Source organism: Meriones unguiculatus, chromosome 4 (assembly GCF_030254825.1).
Source record: "Meriones unguiculatus strain TT.TT164.6M chromosome 4, Bangor_MerUng_6.1, whole genome shotgun sequence".
Lineage (NCBI taxonomy): Eukaryota > Metazoa > Chordata > Mammalia > Rodentia > Muridae > Meriones > Meriones unguiculatus.
This window is the reverse complement of record NC_083352.1, coordinates 122,134,607-122,152,222: the sequence shown is the minus strand read 5'-3', so window position 1 is coordinate 122,152,222 and position 17,616 is coordinate 122,134,607. Positions and strand designations below refer to the sequence as shown.

General features: G+C 41.5%; 1 protein-coding gene across 3 annotated transcripts in view; it reads right to left on the bottom strand.

The window, feature by feature from the left end:
- The window catches only part of Ndrg3 (NDRG family member 3), a 65,140-nt gene that overhangs the window by 3,284 nt on the left and 44,240 nt on the right, over nt 1-17,616 (bottom strand). For all 3 annotated transcript variants that reach the window (XM_060382940.1, XM_060382942.1, XM_060382941.1), the window contains exons 6-15: nt 16,759-16,821; nt 15,215-15,275; nt 14,329-14,415; nt 10,804-10,860; nt 8,805-8,908; nt 7,753-7,818; nt 7,583-7,634; nt 5,368-5,415; nt 833-868; nt 690-741 (exon numbers count right to left, since the gene is read on the bottom strand). In XM_060382940.1, coding sequence (XP_060238923.1) covers nt 690-741; nt 833-868; nt 5,368-5,415; nt 7,583-7,634; nt 7,753-7,818; nt 8,805-8,908; nt 10,804-10,860; nt 14,329-14,415; nt 15,215-15,275; nt 16,759-16,821 — 626 coding nt within the window. The remainder of the gene's footprint in view (nt 1-689; nt 742-832; nt 869-5,367; nt 5,416-7,582; nt 7,635-7,752; nt 7,819-8,804; nt 8,909-10,803; nt 10,861-14,328; nt 14,416-15,214; nt 15,276-16,758; nt 16,822-17,616) is intronic.

Sequence of the window (17,616 nt, the reverse complement as noted above, 5' to 3'; positions counted from 1 at the left end):
GATAAGAGCCCAGCACAGCAGCACATGACGTGGACACATGTGTGGTCATACTTTAAACACTGCCAGCTCATCTTGTGGCAAAACAGATTTCACTAAGGACACTGTCCTTTTCTCCTGGAGTTTCTCTTTTGTTTCTGTGAGCCAGGAGCTTTAATTTGCTGGGTTCAGATACACCATATACTCTGATTCATGGCCAAGGCAGCCAAAGCTTCAGTGGGTAAGAGGTGGGCCTGGAGTTAGACTTCGAAGGTTCAGTCATGACTATACTGCTTACTGGTTGCCCTAGGAAGCATACTGAACACACCTGAGCCTTAGTGTGCTATGTTTCACTTCTTAGAGACAAGTGTGGTGATGCACACCTTTAATCCTCGTACTTGGGAGGCAGAGGCAGGCAGATCTCTGAGTTTAAGGCCAGTCTGATCTACAGACTGAGTTCCAGGACAGCTAAGGCTACATGGAGAAACCCTGTCTCAAAAATCAAAACAAAACAAACAAACCCACCTCTTAGTCTGATGACATATGTTAGCTGTCAGGCTAACTTAAGCACATGCACAGATGAATGAAGGCTTCAGACTTGATTGTTTTCCACTTAAGGTCTGACTAGCAGATGGGTTGTGTCCTGAGAATCGTGGTCTCCCAGATGTTAAACTTACCCCATCATCCGTAAACAGAAAGCACATAGTACTCACTGTAGCCCATCCCCTGCAAAAAGTACTTGAAGGCCTCGGTGAGCTTCCCAGGCTGGGGGGACAAACAAAGAACGCATTAATTTTTGCATAGGTAGAAAGGTAGCAATCGTGTATGTGTGATCACTACTTGAACACTTTCTTACCTGAACTACTTGGGGCAGTCCTCCACAGTCTGCCATCTAGAAGAGGAAGAACAGTAAGTCAGCAGGACCTCCACTGAGAGGACTGCTTTCAACATCCCAAGTTCTTTCAAAGAGGTCAAGAATGAACTGTAGGTTCCTTGATGCTTAACTGCATCCACCTTTATACCATGTCAGTGTCCTCTATGTGGTCTTGATGCTGGCAATACCACTGGACAAAAACCTGACAGAGACATTTAGTGTTGCCAAAGGATGCTAGGCCAGGCTTTCATGCCTCTTGTTGAGCTTTGCTGGCTACAACTTTCACGCTGGCTCTGCCTGCACCCGAATAAACTTATTTGCTTTGTAAAGCCCCTTTCCCTAGAAGAAGTCAGGGACAGGGTTTCCTATGTTGCTCAGTCCTCCATTTCAGCCTGAGTGCTTGGGCACCAAGTCTACTTTCTAATCCCCTTCATCTCTTTATTGTCCTTACTCTATGATGAAGGCTTGTGATGCCACCTGGAGGGGAGACCTGTCCACGCCCTCCTCACCTCCCGCAGCTGGATCTAGTGGTGCTGCTCTTCACTTTTAAAAGGTTTTTATGGGGCAGTCTTAGAGGTCTGCTAGAATGTACTATAGTCTTCTATTAAAGCCGACTGTTGGATACCATCTCAGAGATTCTGGCTGAATAGGTCTGCAATAGGTATATATACTATACATACAAACATACATACATACATATATATGTAAAATACTCATACACATGAAATAAAATAAGTATTTAAAGATATATGGATCCCTTGTTTTACTGCTAGAATTAAAACCTTATTTAAATAGGAGCCATTAATTAAGACGGGGAATGCCATAGAAGGCATAAGAATTTGATGTTAAGAAGGGACAATTTGAGAAAAACAAGCATGAGAAACAACCATTTAATATAAATATTAATATAAATATAAAATATAGCAAACTAGTGTGGGTTGGGATTTTTGCAAAGTTCAGAAGCTAAACACTGGTTAGACATTGCTGTACATGCCTATAATGGGAGCCTGGACATCTGGGGCAAGGCAAATTCAGGTTACATAGTGAGTCCCAGGCAAGCCTTGTCTATACAGGGAGCTTCTGTCTCTTAAAAACAACCCCCCCCCAAGCAACAACAACAACAATAACAACAACAAAACAAAGGAGGAGTCATAGGGCCCTGCCCTGCTTGGGGAAGCTAAAGGTAGTGGAGGGCTTCTGGTGGAGATGGTGGTGTGGCCACTGGTGACTTATGCTCCAGTGGACAGAACCACATCCTGCCCATGTTGGTGGTCCTGGTTGAGCCCAGTAGGTTACAAAGTAAAAACAAAAACAAAAAGACATGAAAATGGGATGGGGATTTGGTGGGAGAGACATAACAAAGGGTAGAAAGATGAGTGTGATGAAAAATATTATAAATGTCTGAACCAGGTGTGCTGATTCATATCTTTAATCCCAGCATGTGGAAGCAGAGGCAGATGGATCTCTGTGAGTTTGGCATGGTCTACATAGTAACTTCCAGTATGGCCAGGGCTATATAATAGAGAGATTCTGTCTCAAAAAACAAACAAACAAAAAACCAAAGAAACAAAAAACTCAATAACAAAACAAAACAATGCCTGAATGCCTGAAATTGTTAAAGAACAATTTAAAAAGAAGTAAAATAAAACAAAATGAAAATAAATCAAACACATGATTGCTAGATTCCCTCTGAAGTGCACACCTTGCCCAAGAACACGATTTCATGCACTGATACCCATCAGATGTTTTGAGGATCTGTTCAATCTGCCTCAGGAAATGACTGCTCTGCTCTAGGCTATCGTGCCTAGAAATAAACCTCCTTCATGGCTACTGAAGTGAAAACTAATTGAGTTTTTCTTTCTTAAAATAAATATTATTGCTGGGCAGTGGTGGCACACACCTGTAATCCCAGCACTTGGGAGGCAGAGGCAGGCAGATCTCTGAGTTAGAGGCCAGCCTGATCTACAGAGTGTGCTCCAGGATAGCCAGAGCTACAGAGAAAAACCTAGTCTTAAAAAAAATGTTTTAAATAAATAAATATTCTTTGACAAATGAGTTTTTATTTTTTAACTTTTTAAAAATTTTAATTGTTTTAAACGTGTTGTGTATACTGTCGAGCATGGTGGTGCATAACTTTAGTCCCAGCACAAAGGAGGCAGAAGTAGGCAGATCTCTGAGTTCAAGGCCAGCCTGGTCTACTACATAGCAAGTCCAGGTCAGCTAGAGACCTTGTTTCAAAAAACAAACAAAAATATACAATCAAAAAGCCTCCTAAAATCCCCCCAAAATACTATGTGTATGTGTTCTGGAGAGATGGCACATTGGTTAAGAACACTTGCTACTCTTCCAGGGGACCCAAATTTGGTTCTTGGCATCTTGTCAGGAGGGTCACATCCACCATGCATGTACACACACAAACACAATAAGAACAATAAAATAAAAATAAATCTTTGGCCAGGTGCAATGGTGCACACCTGTAATCCCAGCACTCAGGAGGCAGAGGCAGGTGGATCTCTGTATCTCTGGTATCCAGCCTGGTCTACAAAGCAAGTCCAGAACAGCCAAGGATACATAGAGAAACCCTGTCTCAAAAAAAAATTATGTGCATATGAGTGCAGGTGCCTATAGAGGCCAGATGTATCACATCCTCAGAAGCTAGGCACTTGTGTGCCTGGGGGACATGGGTACTGAGAACCAAATTTGCATCCTCTTCAAGAGTAGTATGCACTCTTAGCCAATGAGTTCCAGCCCCTAGTACCTTTATTAAAATTTAAAAGTTGCATTAATGTATTGTGTGTGTATGTGTGTGTGTACATGTCATACCTGGTGTGTGTGTGGAGATCAAAGATAATAGGTGGGAGTCAGTTCTCTTCTACCATCAACTCAGTTGTCAGTCTTGGCAGTAAGTGCCTTTACTCGATGAACCATCTGGCTGGCCCCTGGTTTTGTGAGATAGGGGCTTATATAGCCTGAACTTGCCACGCAGCTGAGGATGAACTTCAACTCCTGATGTTTTAACTCTCAGATCTGTTTTTTTTTTTTTTTTTGAGGCATGCGCCACTATACTTTGTAAAAATCAAATCTGAAACCATATATTTTTTATCCATAATTTAGAGAAGCCCATCAATCATCTGGAGTCCAGAGCGCTGTGAGTTTGGCAGGCTCAGAGCACTAAAGCCTATGTGTGTGCTGAGGGTTACACGTTGTTTCTGGTGACAGGGCTTCCTTTCTACACACACTTAGAGAGAAAGGGAAGAAGGCAGGAGCCATGTGGATGGAGACAGAGCAGCAGCCCAGGTCCCCAAATAGATAAGCAGATGATCCTGTCTGGACAATGCTCAGCCAGAGCTTCTGTCTCGGGGAATACTTCATGAGGGTGAATCTGGATAATCTAGAAACTTATAACAATCATAAGAGAAAAAAATGTATGCCTTATCACTAAGATATTCTTAAAACTTTCCTTAAAAATAAAACAGGGGCCAAACATGGTGGTATATACCTTTTATCCTAGCAATCGAGAGGCAGAGGCAGGCAGATCTCTGTGAGTAAGTATGAGGCCAGCCTGGTCTACAGAGTAAATTCTAGGACAGCAGGGGCTGTTACACAGAGAAACCCAGTCTCGAAAAAACAAAAACAAAACACAACAAAAAAAGGATTCAAGAAATAAAGCATTCTCAGTATTACTATATTTCTTGTAATTTCGTATGTTCACTTAACTCTTATTGGAATAGAAAAATATTCATGACATAAATGGAGGAAAACAGACATAGAGCTATAAATATCTTCTAATCTTTATTGCCTGTTTGTTTTGTAATGCAGGATTGTCTGGAACTCACTATGTAGCTCAGGCTGGCTTCAAACTTATAGCAATCTTCCTGCCTCAGCCTCCTATGAGTTAGAATTGTAAGTATAGGCTACCATCCCAGCCTTTGTTTGTTATTTTGTAGACAGGGTGTCTCTATGAATCTTGGGCTAGCTTCAAACTCACTAGAGATCCACGTGTGCCTCTAGAGTGCTGGGATTAAATGCATGCACCACCATGCCCAGACCCTGAGGTCCTCTGATATTATGATCTAAAAACATATAGAAAAAAAAGCCACTAATATTTCACTACATGTTTATTTTTCAGTGGGCAAGATATGACTAATTTAGAAAATATGCTCTTTGGGCTGTTGAGATGGCTCAGAGAATAAAGTGCTTGTAGTCAAACCTGCTGACTTTAGTGCCATTCCTGAGACCCACATGATGGAAGGAGAGAACTGACTTGTGCAACGTGTCCTAACTCCCACATGTTGTGCTTTGGCATGTGTTGTGTCCCCCCCCCAATAAATACATAAATGTAATTACTATTTTTTCTTAGTCTCGCAGAGAGAGAGAGAGAGAGAGAGAGGGGAGACACACACATAGAACATGGCACCCATGAGTGGAGAGAAGAGAATCATACAGTGATGCTTAGAACACAGAATTGATGTATCTCACTCATCATAAATGGTCAGCTGTGACAGAAAACACATTACCTTTAGCAAAGTTGTATTTATAGGGTCAAGGCGAGAATTACATTCAACCTAAAAAAGAAAACAATTTCATAAATTGCTGGAATGACCACACTGGTGATCTTCTAAGCCAGATTAGGTGTCATGTGTAATGCACACTTTGTCTGATGGTTCAGAGTTCATCTAAATTCTGCCATTTCCTTTCCTGATGTTTTTAGACTTTAATGAATAGCATGCTGAATCTAAAGACAATATGACATGTGGGCAAGGTACCTCTCTTCTCTGAGAGGTGAACAGGATCATGGCCCTATCCTGCTGGGATCTCCTCTATGTCTTCCCAGCCCAACTGGCCTGTCAGCTGGGCCTGAGCACTGTTTCCAACTCCCTGCCCAGCCCCTCCTGCCTCGAGGGGAGGGCTGCCACTCCCCAATCACTGACTCTTCTGCCTCAAGGTCTCTGGCTCTCCAGTAGGAAGCTGAATTCTTCTGTAACCATTCCACTGTGATGGTCATCAAAATCAGGGATGATGATCTGGCACATCTCCATGTTTGGGATCTTGAACCCTTCTATCCACGAGGGTGTCCTCAAAGAAAACGGTTTGGGAAGATAATCTCTGAGCATATGCTCTGTCACTGAGCCATATACCCCCACTCTAGATGGTCAATATTTTATGGTTCACTTAATCAAACAGCTTTCCCTTATCACGTTTTCTAAGAATATACACACAAAACCTGTGGTAAGAGCTTGGAAACTAGGAGTGTGTTTCACTATACAAACCACAAAGAAAAATGAAATAACTTCAAAAACCATACAGCTATGTGGAATGAAGACAAAGAAGGCCAAGTGGGATTTTCAGAGACAGACAAGAAGAGGTGGGCAACAGGAGACTACAGAGGTAGAGAAGGGAGGATCGTGCAGTGCATATATGTCACTACAGCAGTGCTATAAAGTGAAGACACACAGTGGTGAATTCAGGGCAGACTGGAGCTGACTGTGGAAGGTTAAGATAGTTCTGAGGTGACAGGGTGGAGTGGTTGGAGAGAGCAGTGGCACATGTGGCAGGAGGAAGAGGCAGTGAACTCGTCAGGGAGTGGCTCAAGTTACCTAGGCAAGAATCACAAATCCAGGGGAGTTTTGGATCTTGGGATTGCTCATGGGCAGGTATACAAAACTCCTTTAAAAGTCAAGAGATGGTCTAGAACCGAGATCAGAGATTAATCTGCTCTATGAATGACAATGCAGGTTATGATAAACAAATGCACCTTTTTTTTTTTTTATAGAAAATGCGATGATCCTACAGGTAGAATTTTAAAATGGATATCTAATGGCTAATATCACAGTGCTCAGAATATAGTAGAAAGCTACAAATATTTCCTAATAAATTAGCTTCCGTGTTGGGGTTTAGCATAATAAGCCATGCTTTCCTTTCTTCACTACTTCGTAATTCATATAATGTACAATGTCTCCATGTTTAATTAACTAACCACAATTACCGGAACTGTGTGTGTTCCAGAAGGGCTGGAGCCTGGACCCAGGACCATGCACACGCTGATGCTCTGCCCTGTGTTATATCCCAGCCTCTCTGACCTGTCTTTGCATTTTCTCAGTCCCCAAATAGAGATACCAGCAGACACTCCTCACCACTGAATAGGAGATGCTCGAAATGATGCTGAATTAGTGAGCAGAACCAGGTGTTCATCCTGACTAGCGCTTGTGGGCTTTGTCCTTGGTATTCCAGGGCTATCTAGCAAGTGCCTACCACCAGAGGCTAAGGGACTCTGGCAAGGGTCTAATCCTGATTAGAGGAGTTTCAGATGAGGCGCCACCTCTCTAAAAACAGGAATGTAGAAACAAGATAAAAAGGGCTATTTGGATAAACTATACCTTTAAAAAAATAAGTGAACATGCTATTTAAGTCGACATAAGAGAGAGATTACAGGCCCTCGGCAGCTTTCCCACCCACTGGATTTGTGGTGGCAACTTGCCCCAGGTGGAAGGCTGAGTGCAAAAATCTAACAATAACTGCCACAGAGTGGACACCAGGACAGAGCCATCAAGAACCAAAATGATCAACCCAAGGAGACCTGCAGACTGCCGAGGAACTGATTTTCAAAACATGTAACAGTAAAACCTGGTAAATGCCATCAGACACAACATGACCTAGTGTGGCCATGTTCCCATGTCTCAGCACACTCGACTACACTGCAATCCCAGCCTCCTCATACCAGGACGGACTTACCACAGCCTCCACAGCAGGTGAACTGTCTCCCACCACCAGTAAAGTGGAACACCTAGGAACAGGTGGAAGAGGAGGTGTCAGCCAGCAAGGAAGGGCAAACATTCCTGAACACTGGATCAGCCATGACAGGCAGATAGTCAGCAACTCAGTGGGGAGACTGAGGCACTTACTTTAATGTTTTCAATCTGTTATCATTTTGGCCCAGTATAGGTCTTTCAATCTCCAAGTCTCTGCGTCTGCACAAGCAAAGCAGAACCAGCATTATCTGCAGGAAAATCATGGCCCTTCATGTGTCTCCTGGACATGTAATCGAGAATATGGAGGTCCAGGAACACTGTCTTTTCTTCACACCCAGGGATGGAAGGGCCCTAAGCTGTCCTCTGAGCTGCAATTCCATGGCACCCTGCACGCTACAGGGATTTTGTGGGATGCTAGAAAGGGGGAGAATTTTAAGACTCAAGCAGCAGCGCTATGAAATCTTCTAGTCTGAGTTGAGTTTTCTAAGTGGTCTGCAGGAATGAGCCCTTAGGAGGAGGGAATGGCACATTTTTATGTGGGAAGAGAGTTTTACTTATAATAGCTGTGCACAGGACTTTTATCTTTTTTATTTCAATTAAAAATAGAAAAGCTCTCTAGACCAGATTCAGAACTTGGCCTTGTGCCTTCCTGGCTGTGTAACTCTTCAGACTTACAGCTGACTCATGCAGCCTTTCCCCAGCACATTCCTTCTTTAGAGAAACCATTCCTAGGGTAAGAATCAGTGCTCTCCTCAGCCTACATTCTGACAGGGAGAGATATCACAGTGAATTTTGAAATAATCAAGGAAAAAAGAGTTGCCTTACATCTGCATGTTACTCTGCCTGCTTTGTGGTAAGTTATCAGCAAACAGCATCAACCAAGGTGTTCTCTCCCTTGTCTTCCTACATATGCTTGCTTCCCTCTGGATCCCAACATTACTTGCTTTTTTTGAATATATGTAACTTGGGTTTATTTTTTCCCCTTAGACAACCTAGAAACTACAACTGTTTTTAGAACTCACAGTCTACTTCTTTAAAGCTCTTTTAAAAATCTTTCTTCTAACCCTTCTATCAAGCATCATAGGCAATACCATTATACAGTAACAGTAAAACAGTAAATTATTTCTCCTCTCTGCTTGCTTAGATGTCAAGCAGACTGAGAGCTGGACTACACGGTTAACTGAACGGATGAAAAACAACTTTACCCATTATAGGAACCCAGGAAGAGCTGGAGGTTTTCTTGGTTGATATCTTGAGCAATGTGCAGTCTGTAGGTTTGAATGAGGTCCAAATTGGCCTGCAGTTCCTCCTAGAATAAGTAAAAGAAAACAGCAGAAAACTGACCTGCAGAATAAGTCCATCTTATTTGGTTTGTATTTTCAGTGACAAAAGTCTTTCTGCTCACTGAGTGGTGGTTGGATACACCTTTAATCCCAGCATTTGGGAGATGGAGGCAGGTAGATCTTTGTGAGTTTGAGGTCAGTCTGGACTTCAGAATAAGTTTCAGGACAGCCAGGGCTACACAGAAAAACCCTATCTCATAAGAAAAAAAAAAAAAAAAAAAGGCTTTCTGCTTATGAGGGGATTTGGAATGGAGTGTATTAGTTACTAAAATACCAATATACTGAATGACATCTTTTTAACATCAACAACACTGATGGCCTCAACATAGCTCAGTTCCATAGTGTGTCAAATGAGGGCCCCAACTGGTAAATGGAATGGTGTATACCAAAGACAGTTGTATAAGCAAAGAATGCCAGGTCCACATAGTACACACTATGACTTTACTCATTTTAAGTTCAAAAACAGGCCAAAGTAAGGAAGAGAGGTAATGCAACAGCAACTACTTTGCTTAGGGGGATTAATGAATAAGAAGAGCACAGAGAATATTTCTGTCCTCTTTGTATAGAGATAGCTATATAATAATATATATGGCAGTATATGAGAATCCGTAGGACAAAGATCAAAGACATGCCCTTACAGTGCGTGCATCATAGCATTGATGAGTTATGTCTCCTTGTTAAGAAAACAATACGGATGGAGGCTATCTACCCACAAAGAACTAGATTAAAATACTAGCACTTGCAAAGCTAAAGGAAGAGGATACAATTTTGAGGCCAAGCCTGGGCACATACATTGTCTCGAAGGCAAGAGAGAGGAATCAGAAGACCTAAGGTGATTGACTCTAAGAAACAGGAAATGAGATGGGTTGCAGATCTTCTGTGATAAGACTGTATAAGCTCCTTGATCTAAAGTAAGTGTAAATTTGTAACATTTATAAAAATATAATGAAATAAAGGAAAACAATGGAAGGAAGACTATGACTTTGGAACTGGACCTTGATTTAAATGTTAGCTCCATCATTTTCTATGTGGACAATGGTGGCATATTATGCTGTGTTTCCAGCCTTTGGTTTCCTTCTCTTAAAATTAAGCCAAAGGTGCTGGACAGAGAGCTCAGTAGTAAAGGACACTGGCTGTTCTTCCAGAGGATCCAGCCTTATACCACATTCATGAGATTAAAACAAACAAAACAAAAACTACTTAGCACATATATAATCAGTAGGTGGTAGCAGCTTGATCTATCTCAACCTTCATTTTTCCTTAGGTATATTTAGAATTAAGGATGCAGATAACTGACCAGCCTTTGCCCTGCCCTGGAACTGCTCCTCCACACTCCAGTCAGCACACAGCTCTGGCCCTCACTGCTCAGGGTCTCCATCACTCCTAATTATCCACAGGACAACAGTCAGTCCTGCTGCAGATTTCAGAGTCTGTCAGTTCCAGGAAGTTGAATATGATCATCTCTGAGCTCTTTTCCCCAATAACATTTCAGTGTTCTTTGCTTTCTCCTTCTGAAATTTCTATTTCTGTAAGCCTTTCCTGAACCTCCCCGTGGCTCGAAAGATGTCTGGAGAGGCACCAGTGTTGTCAAACACTCACAGATGGCATTCTGCTCACAGGGGACAGGTGGGGGAGATGCTGCTTTCTGTCGCTCTCCAAGTGCCAAGATCGGTGAGGCTGAGAGAAGCCTCTCCTGCAGGCCTGGCCCTTGCAGGGCCACATGCCCTTCTGACTGCATTAGACATGTCATCTGCCGGGATGCAATACATTGCAAGGTCCCTCTTTCTTTCCTAAAGCACAATGAGGCTTTGTGTGCAAGGCAATAAACCCAGCTCTTCAGACTGCACAGGTGCTTGCTTACCTGCCCAAAGTGATGAGCCAAAATTATGTCCACAATGTTGGTCGTCAAGCCTGAGAGCTAAAAGATAAAAACTGTGTTGAGAGAGTGAGCATATGTGAGCATTTCACAGACTGCCCACTAAAGGAAGGTATATTTTACTGCACATACATTATCCCTCAATAAACAAAGGAACCACAGGCATGGTGGTAAACAACTCTAACTCCAGTTACTAGTATTAGAAAGGCTGAAGTAGGAGGACCATGAGTATGAAGAAAGCCTAGATAGATAGCAAGTTACCAGTCAGCATAGGCTACATAGAGAGACCATTTTTACAAATTATTTATGTAGTATATGGATGAGTGCTCTGTGTGCATGTATGCCTGTATGCCAGAGGGCATCAGATTCTATAATACATGGTTGTGAGCCACCATGTGGATGCTGGGAATTGAACTCAGGACTTCTGGAAAAAGTGCTCTTAACCGCTGAGCCATCTCTCCAGCCTCCTGAGAGATCTTTTTTTTTTCCTAAATAAACAAATCAAACCCTGCAACTTAGTGCCAAATATTGGTATGGCACAGCAGTTTCAAAGAAACAAAAGTCTGAAAAAGGCTAAATCTTTATTCCAGGGTAATATGGCATGTTTTGAAATAGGGGTATTGTAGGCAAGCTGTTTTGTACTTTAGCCTACAGTCTCACCCATTCAGAAGACCAGGGTGGATGGATTACTTTACTTTAGCCTAGGACTTGGAGATTAACTTGAGTCACCTCAGGACACCCTATCTCAAACAGAAAAGAAAAAAGAAAAAAAAAAAAAAAAGAAGAGAGAAAAGGAATACAGAGGGAGAAGGAAGAATGAAGGAAAGTCAGATAGTCCTTTGAAATATGCAACTTGGAACTTGTGTCAGTCTGCTGCTTCATTCCTGCCCCTATTTCTGCATTTACACTGGGTCGATGGCAGGTAGAAACTGACTTACAACCCTACCCAAGACATCCAAGAGACAAAAAAATAAAATTCCTTCTAGTTTTAGCCATCTTTATTTCAGGGAGTAGGAGGAATAGCTGCTATATTTACAGAATGTTCTCACATTTTGAACACTTCTCTCCCAATTCTTTCTATTTCAAAATGATGCATCTAATAAATGCAGCAATCTGTGTAAATCTGGAGACAGTCTATTTTCAGAAAAAATTCCAGCTCAAATGATCTTGCCATTTCCCCTGTCAGCTTTCTTCCTGGTCTCTGGGTGGGATTGCTACTGAGGACCTGGACACGGGTGAAAGGTTAAGGAAGAAAGGTGGCCTGAAATCTCCCCTGGGCTATCAGTGAGCCATGGGCTACCAATGAAAGGGGATGACCAACACCCAGCTCACTGCAGGTGTTCAGAAGGCTGTCCAAGACACTATTCGTAACGCTCAGAGACCCAAAGCTTTCTATGAATGCCATCAGTGCCATTAGTACAGGAGTGAGTATATCCACATTCTAGGCAGACATTTCGCATAAGTCAGCCTGTGGGAGAATTCCACAGCAGCTGGCAACAGCATTGTTAGAACATTCCATTTAAATCTAGGGAAGGCAATATTCCCCAAAATGGTAATAAATATGGTGGAGAACAGAACCTGGTCTGCTGGTTTCTATAGGTAGAAATTATATACAGGCTCTCATTTACCTGGAACTTAGTAAGTCGACCAGACTAGCCTGTTTCTGCCTCCAGAGTCCTGAGATTAAAGGAGGATGTCACCATTTCTGGCCTGGGTACGTTCTTTTCTTTTCCTTTCTTGTTTTTTTTTTGAGACAGGGTTTCTCTATGTACCATTGGCTGTCACTTTGTAGATTAGGCTGGCCTTGAACTCACAGAGATCTGACTGCTTCTGCCTCCTTAGTGCTAGGATTAAGGCATGCACCCAACACATCTGGCCTGGATAGGTTTTTCTTTATGCCAGTCTGGCCTCAAACTCTTACCACCATTTCACATCTGGCTTAAATAAGATCATTTTTTGATCATATACTATTCTATTCTTAGTATCAAATTTTTGTTACCCTTTAATAATTGGTATATACACTATGTCTATCTTTTTGTGTTACAATGTTTTCACAAATATCCTGGCTTGTTGAGTTTCTAACTATGTGACCTCAAATAATGTATTAATTGGCTTGATTTTCCTGAGAAGAGCAGTATAAACATAAAAGTAAATCATTTAAGAACAGTGGCTGTTAAGAAATAAGAATTAGGTATGTTATTTTCTTTAAATATCATTATTAGTCCTCCACTTAAATCTACATCACTATAAAGTTCTCCCATAGTGAATTACTGGATATCATGGGTTTGAGTATCAATAAAAATCCCTGATACATGTGATAAATGAGGTAAAATACTCTGGAGAAACTTCTTTCAGTTGCAAATTACAAATTTATTGTAATTAAAATTATTTAAAAATGAAATCATTACATTAGTCATCTTTGACCAGGAAAGCTTAAGTTATTTTTCTCTTATGGAAAATATCATTGCTTTAACTTCAACACCCGAAGATTTAAATTAAATCATAGAAATAGCACACAGTGCAATAAGAAAATGGACTGCTTCCATTGCAACTGAAAACAGTAAACAGTGTTTTAGCATGGGGAAACCCAATGGTAACAGAATATGATGCCTTTTCCATGATCTTTCTTTTATTCTAGTTTAGCATGAAGATTTTTATATTTGTTAGGTCACTGGCATATTTATTTTGCTGGCATATATTTAAGAAACCAAATTCCTTCATTTTTCATGTAGTAAACATTAATAATCCATATGACTATTGGAATAGTAGGAAAGAGCTGTTTCTGATTTTACTAGAGATTATGATTTATTCATCCGTTTTATCTACTACAAGACTAAAAATACAAGCCAAGCTAAGAGAAGACATTTCAGATACAAGAATTTAGCAAGAGACTTACCTGAGGGGCAGAAGATTTTAAAAGAAACTTTACACGACTATTCTAAAAAGGCAGTGATGTCAACTGCCTCTTAGGGAAATGCAAGTTCTAACCTATAACTTTTAAAAAGATGGTAAGGGTTGGGGTGTAGCATAGCATTACAGTACTCGCTTAGCATGTGGAAAGGTCTGGACTCATTCTCTATACAAAAAAGAAACAAACATGATAGCAGGAAATTCTTTGTTGTTGTTGCAATGATAAGGAGAAAAAGACACAGAAGAAAATAATCTATAATACCAATTACATGAAGCTTCAGAACAGATGAGACCTCTCTGCTGGTAACAGAACCCAGAGAAAGGTAATAACTGGTGAGGAGCGTCAGTCAGGACAAGGTAGGAGATCTGGTAAGGTAGGAGATTCTATGGCTGAGTGGTTACATGTGCAAACATTTTACATAATTAAAACATTTTGTGAGGGGCTGTGGATGAAGCTAGATGTTAAAAATACTTGTATAGCATATTCAGTTCATAACACTCAACAAAACAAAAGATCTCATTTTGCCCTTAAACTGCATAAAAAGGTAACTTTCTAAGGGACCAGGAAACAACAGATGGACACCACCATTTAGTACTTACTTTGGAAGCTGCCCAGTCAATCCAACCTTTAGCACACGGGTCAATATTAATGAGCACAAGACCTTCCACCAGCTCTGGATGATTGAGCTGAGAGAGAGAAAGGCAGCGGTGTGAGACTCCCACTCCCCCCTTCTTCTAAAGCAGTGGCCACAGGTCTGTCTAGGCCTCAACGCCTCATGTTGAAAGGAAGACTGCAGAGAGGTGCTGTGGAGCATCTGCAGACAATAGCTCTTGAACCCTGACCCGGCACCTGGAAACCAGTCTCTCAAAATGAGACTGAGTCATCTTCCCTTGGGTGGGGCTTGGGGAAGACAAGATGTTTGTTGCTGCAGCAGAGGGGACCATGCTGCAGTTGCTTAGCTTATAGGGGACTTGCTTTTGGGCAAGTGTGCTAAACCACTTGGCATGATAAGGCCTACTCGGGCTTATGTGGGCTGCTTTGCTACAACATGGGCTCCTGAAAGTGCTTTCTTGAAGCCATCTGAACAACAGGCAATGCCATCCCAGAAAACACTTTGCTGTCTGTCACCCAGGAGAAATTTCACAACAGGAGTCCTCCCCAGGGTTTGGTAGGAAGCTGCAGTCTCACTGTTTTGTTACATTAAGGTGTCATTTCAAGTTCTTCTCAAACTCACTTTTTATGGCTTTAACAATCTCCCCAAAAGCCACTTCTGGGTCTTTTTATAATGTCCCGTCCTCATTTGTGGATTTTCAGGTCTTTTACACATAAAGCAAGCCTTCACACACATATGCCTAGAGCAGCTAGAACTTACAGAACCAACAACAGAAGCCCAGAGCAACACTAGCCATTTAGCACAGCCCTCAGCTGGGATCCACACACTGTCTGGGGGACTTGAGACTTGAGACTAACCCTTCCTGTACTTACTGCAAATCGGCTGAGGATGTAGGCTCCTGCTCCAACTCCAATACCAATGATGCTCTTCATACTGTGAATAGGACAGATAAACAACTTATAGAGTCAACTACCTTAGGAGAGAACATAAGCTGGGTGCATTTGCAGGATCTCACAGTTGCTTGGCCAAGCTTCTTTTACTTCTCAAACTTCAGCGTCTTACCTATGTTAACAAGGATGATAACACCTACTTTCAAGTTTGCTTTATAGTTAAATACAGTATGCTACGGGTATGGTGATGTACACTTTTAAACTAAAGGACTTGGGAGAGACAGGCAAGCAAATCTCTGTGAGACCAGGCCAGTCTGGTCTACATAGCGAGTTCTAGGACAATGGGCTATAAGAGAAACTCTGTTTCAAAAAAACTGTGTGTGTGTATATGTATACACGTCTCGAACCTGGAATCCATTTTTACAACTACCTAAAAATTCATCACCAAATCCTGTCAAAACTATTCAGAAATAGTTTCATTACTATCCCCTTTACTTTTTTTATATTTTAACTTTTTAAAATAAACAAATTCTGTTGTATTTTTAAAGATGATGTTGAGTTTATGTGTATCTGTGTGTGGGTAGGTGCAGGGTGAGTGCAGGCCTGTGCAGTTCAAAAGAATGCACTGGATCCCCTGAGGCTGGAGCTGCAGGCAGGGTGCCTGAGAACCAAACTCAGGCTCTCTGCAGGAGTAGGAACCTCAACTGCTGAGCCCTCTCTTCAGCCCTTACAATGTATTTCAATCCATCTCTTCACAGAATCAAGTTTCAAGCTATCCTCATTTTTTTCTCGAATGACTATGGTTGTTTAACTTACATCCATGTGTTTCTCTTTTATTCCTCTACACATGACTAGAGCAGGAATAATCCCTTTTTTAAGTTAAGTAGTTTTACTGACTCAAAATTTATATACATATCGCAATCATTTTAAAAGTTCTATAGGATTAAAATCTTCTAATGTCTTTCTTTTATGCCAATAAAGACACTGCAACTTTTATCTGATCTTTCAGACCTGGTCTGTGTTTCTCAGATTTTATAACATGCCTTTTTTCTGCTTGATCTTATAATTAGTCTTTTCTTCTGCCTTGGCATTCTGCCCTGTATGGGACCTACCTGAGAGACATTCCCTAGCTAGCTTCATTTATCTATTAAAGTAGATAGACAAATGCTCATTTATCTAGCATAATATCCACTGACTTCTTTGTACTGATGTTTCTTAATGCTAAGGACCAATTCCAGGGCACAGTGCTTGCTAAACATGTGTTCTAATACTGAGATATACCCCCAGGCACACCTTGTTTAAGGCATTTTATTGTGATTGTTTGTCAACTACACTCATCTCCCAACTAAGCACAATGAACAAAGGACTCTTCTGTTTTGTACATGACTATATTCAAGATAAAACAATAAAGTGATAGAACTGGACACAGATCTCAATGGAATGATATCTGTTTATTTGGAGTGAAAACCTGGGTTTCTTTGTAGCAATGAGTGGGAAGAAACTGGAAGAACATAGCATCTACTCACCTTAAGTGTGTAAGCACAGGAGGCAGCATTTCAGCTAGTTCATCCATGGTAGGGTACTGATATCTGAAACCCAGAAGAACACCTCCTGAATGAGAAAGCACCCACAGTTCCCAGATACTAGGAGACCTTGACCAGTCTAGAAGTCTTAGAAAAATACAAGATTTTTTTTTTCCCAGCTAGGTGTGGTCACGCATGCCTATAATCCCAGTACTGAGGAAAGCAGAGGCAGGTGGATCTCTGTTCATTTGAGGCCAGCCTGGTCTACAAAACAAAGTTCAGGACAGCTAAGGCTACAGAGAAACCTGTCTCAAAAAAAAAAAAAAAAGTTCTAAGAATATGATATAATGCCTGGAGACACTGTGGCATGCTCCATAATCCTCCATGACTGCCATGTGAGAGGAAATACAAGAGGCCACACTCCTGGTATCAGAGGAATTACAGGAAAAGAACTGGGTAGATGGCCCACTATGTGCTATTTCCAAACCCTTAACATTCTCTTCCAGGCTCAGGCATGTCCAGCAGCAAGAGTCAACTAAGGAAATAGCTTGCAGTTTACCAATCCTACTGAGGCAGTTAACTGTAACAGGAAATAATGCTTTCCTGGGCCTATGTACCACTACAGAACTTGGGTTCCTCAGAATAAATGCTCATTGCTTCCACCTAGGTGCAAGATAAAGTTTATTTTATGAACTGCTTATTCATGATCTGAACTTATTTATGATGAGATATAAAATGGCCAGGCAAGCCCAGAGCTGGCCCAGAGCAGGAAGAGTAAGGAGAAAGTCAGAGAGGTGACAGATTCAGACAGGGACAGGATATTTTTCAGTGAGATGACACTGTGCTCATGTGCGTGCTTAT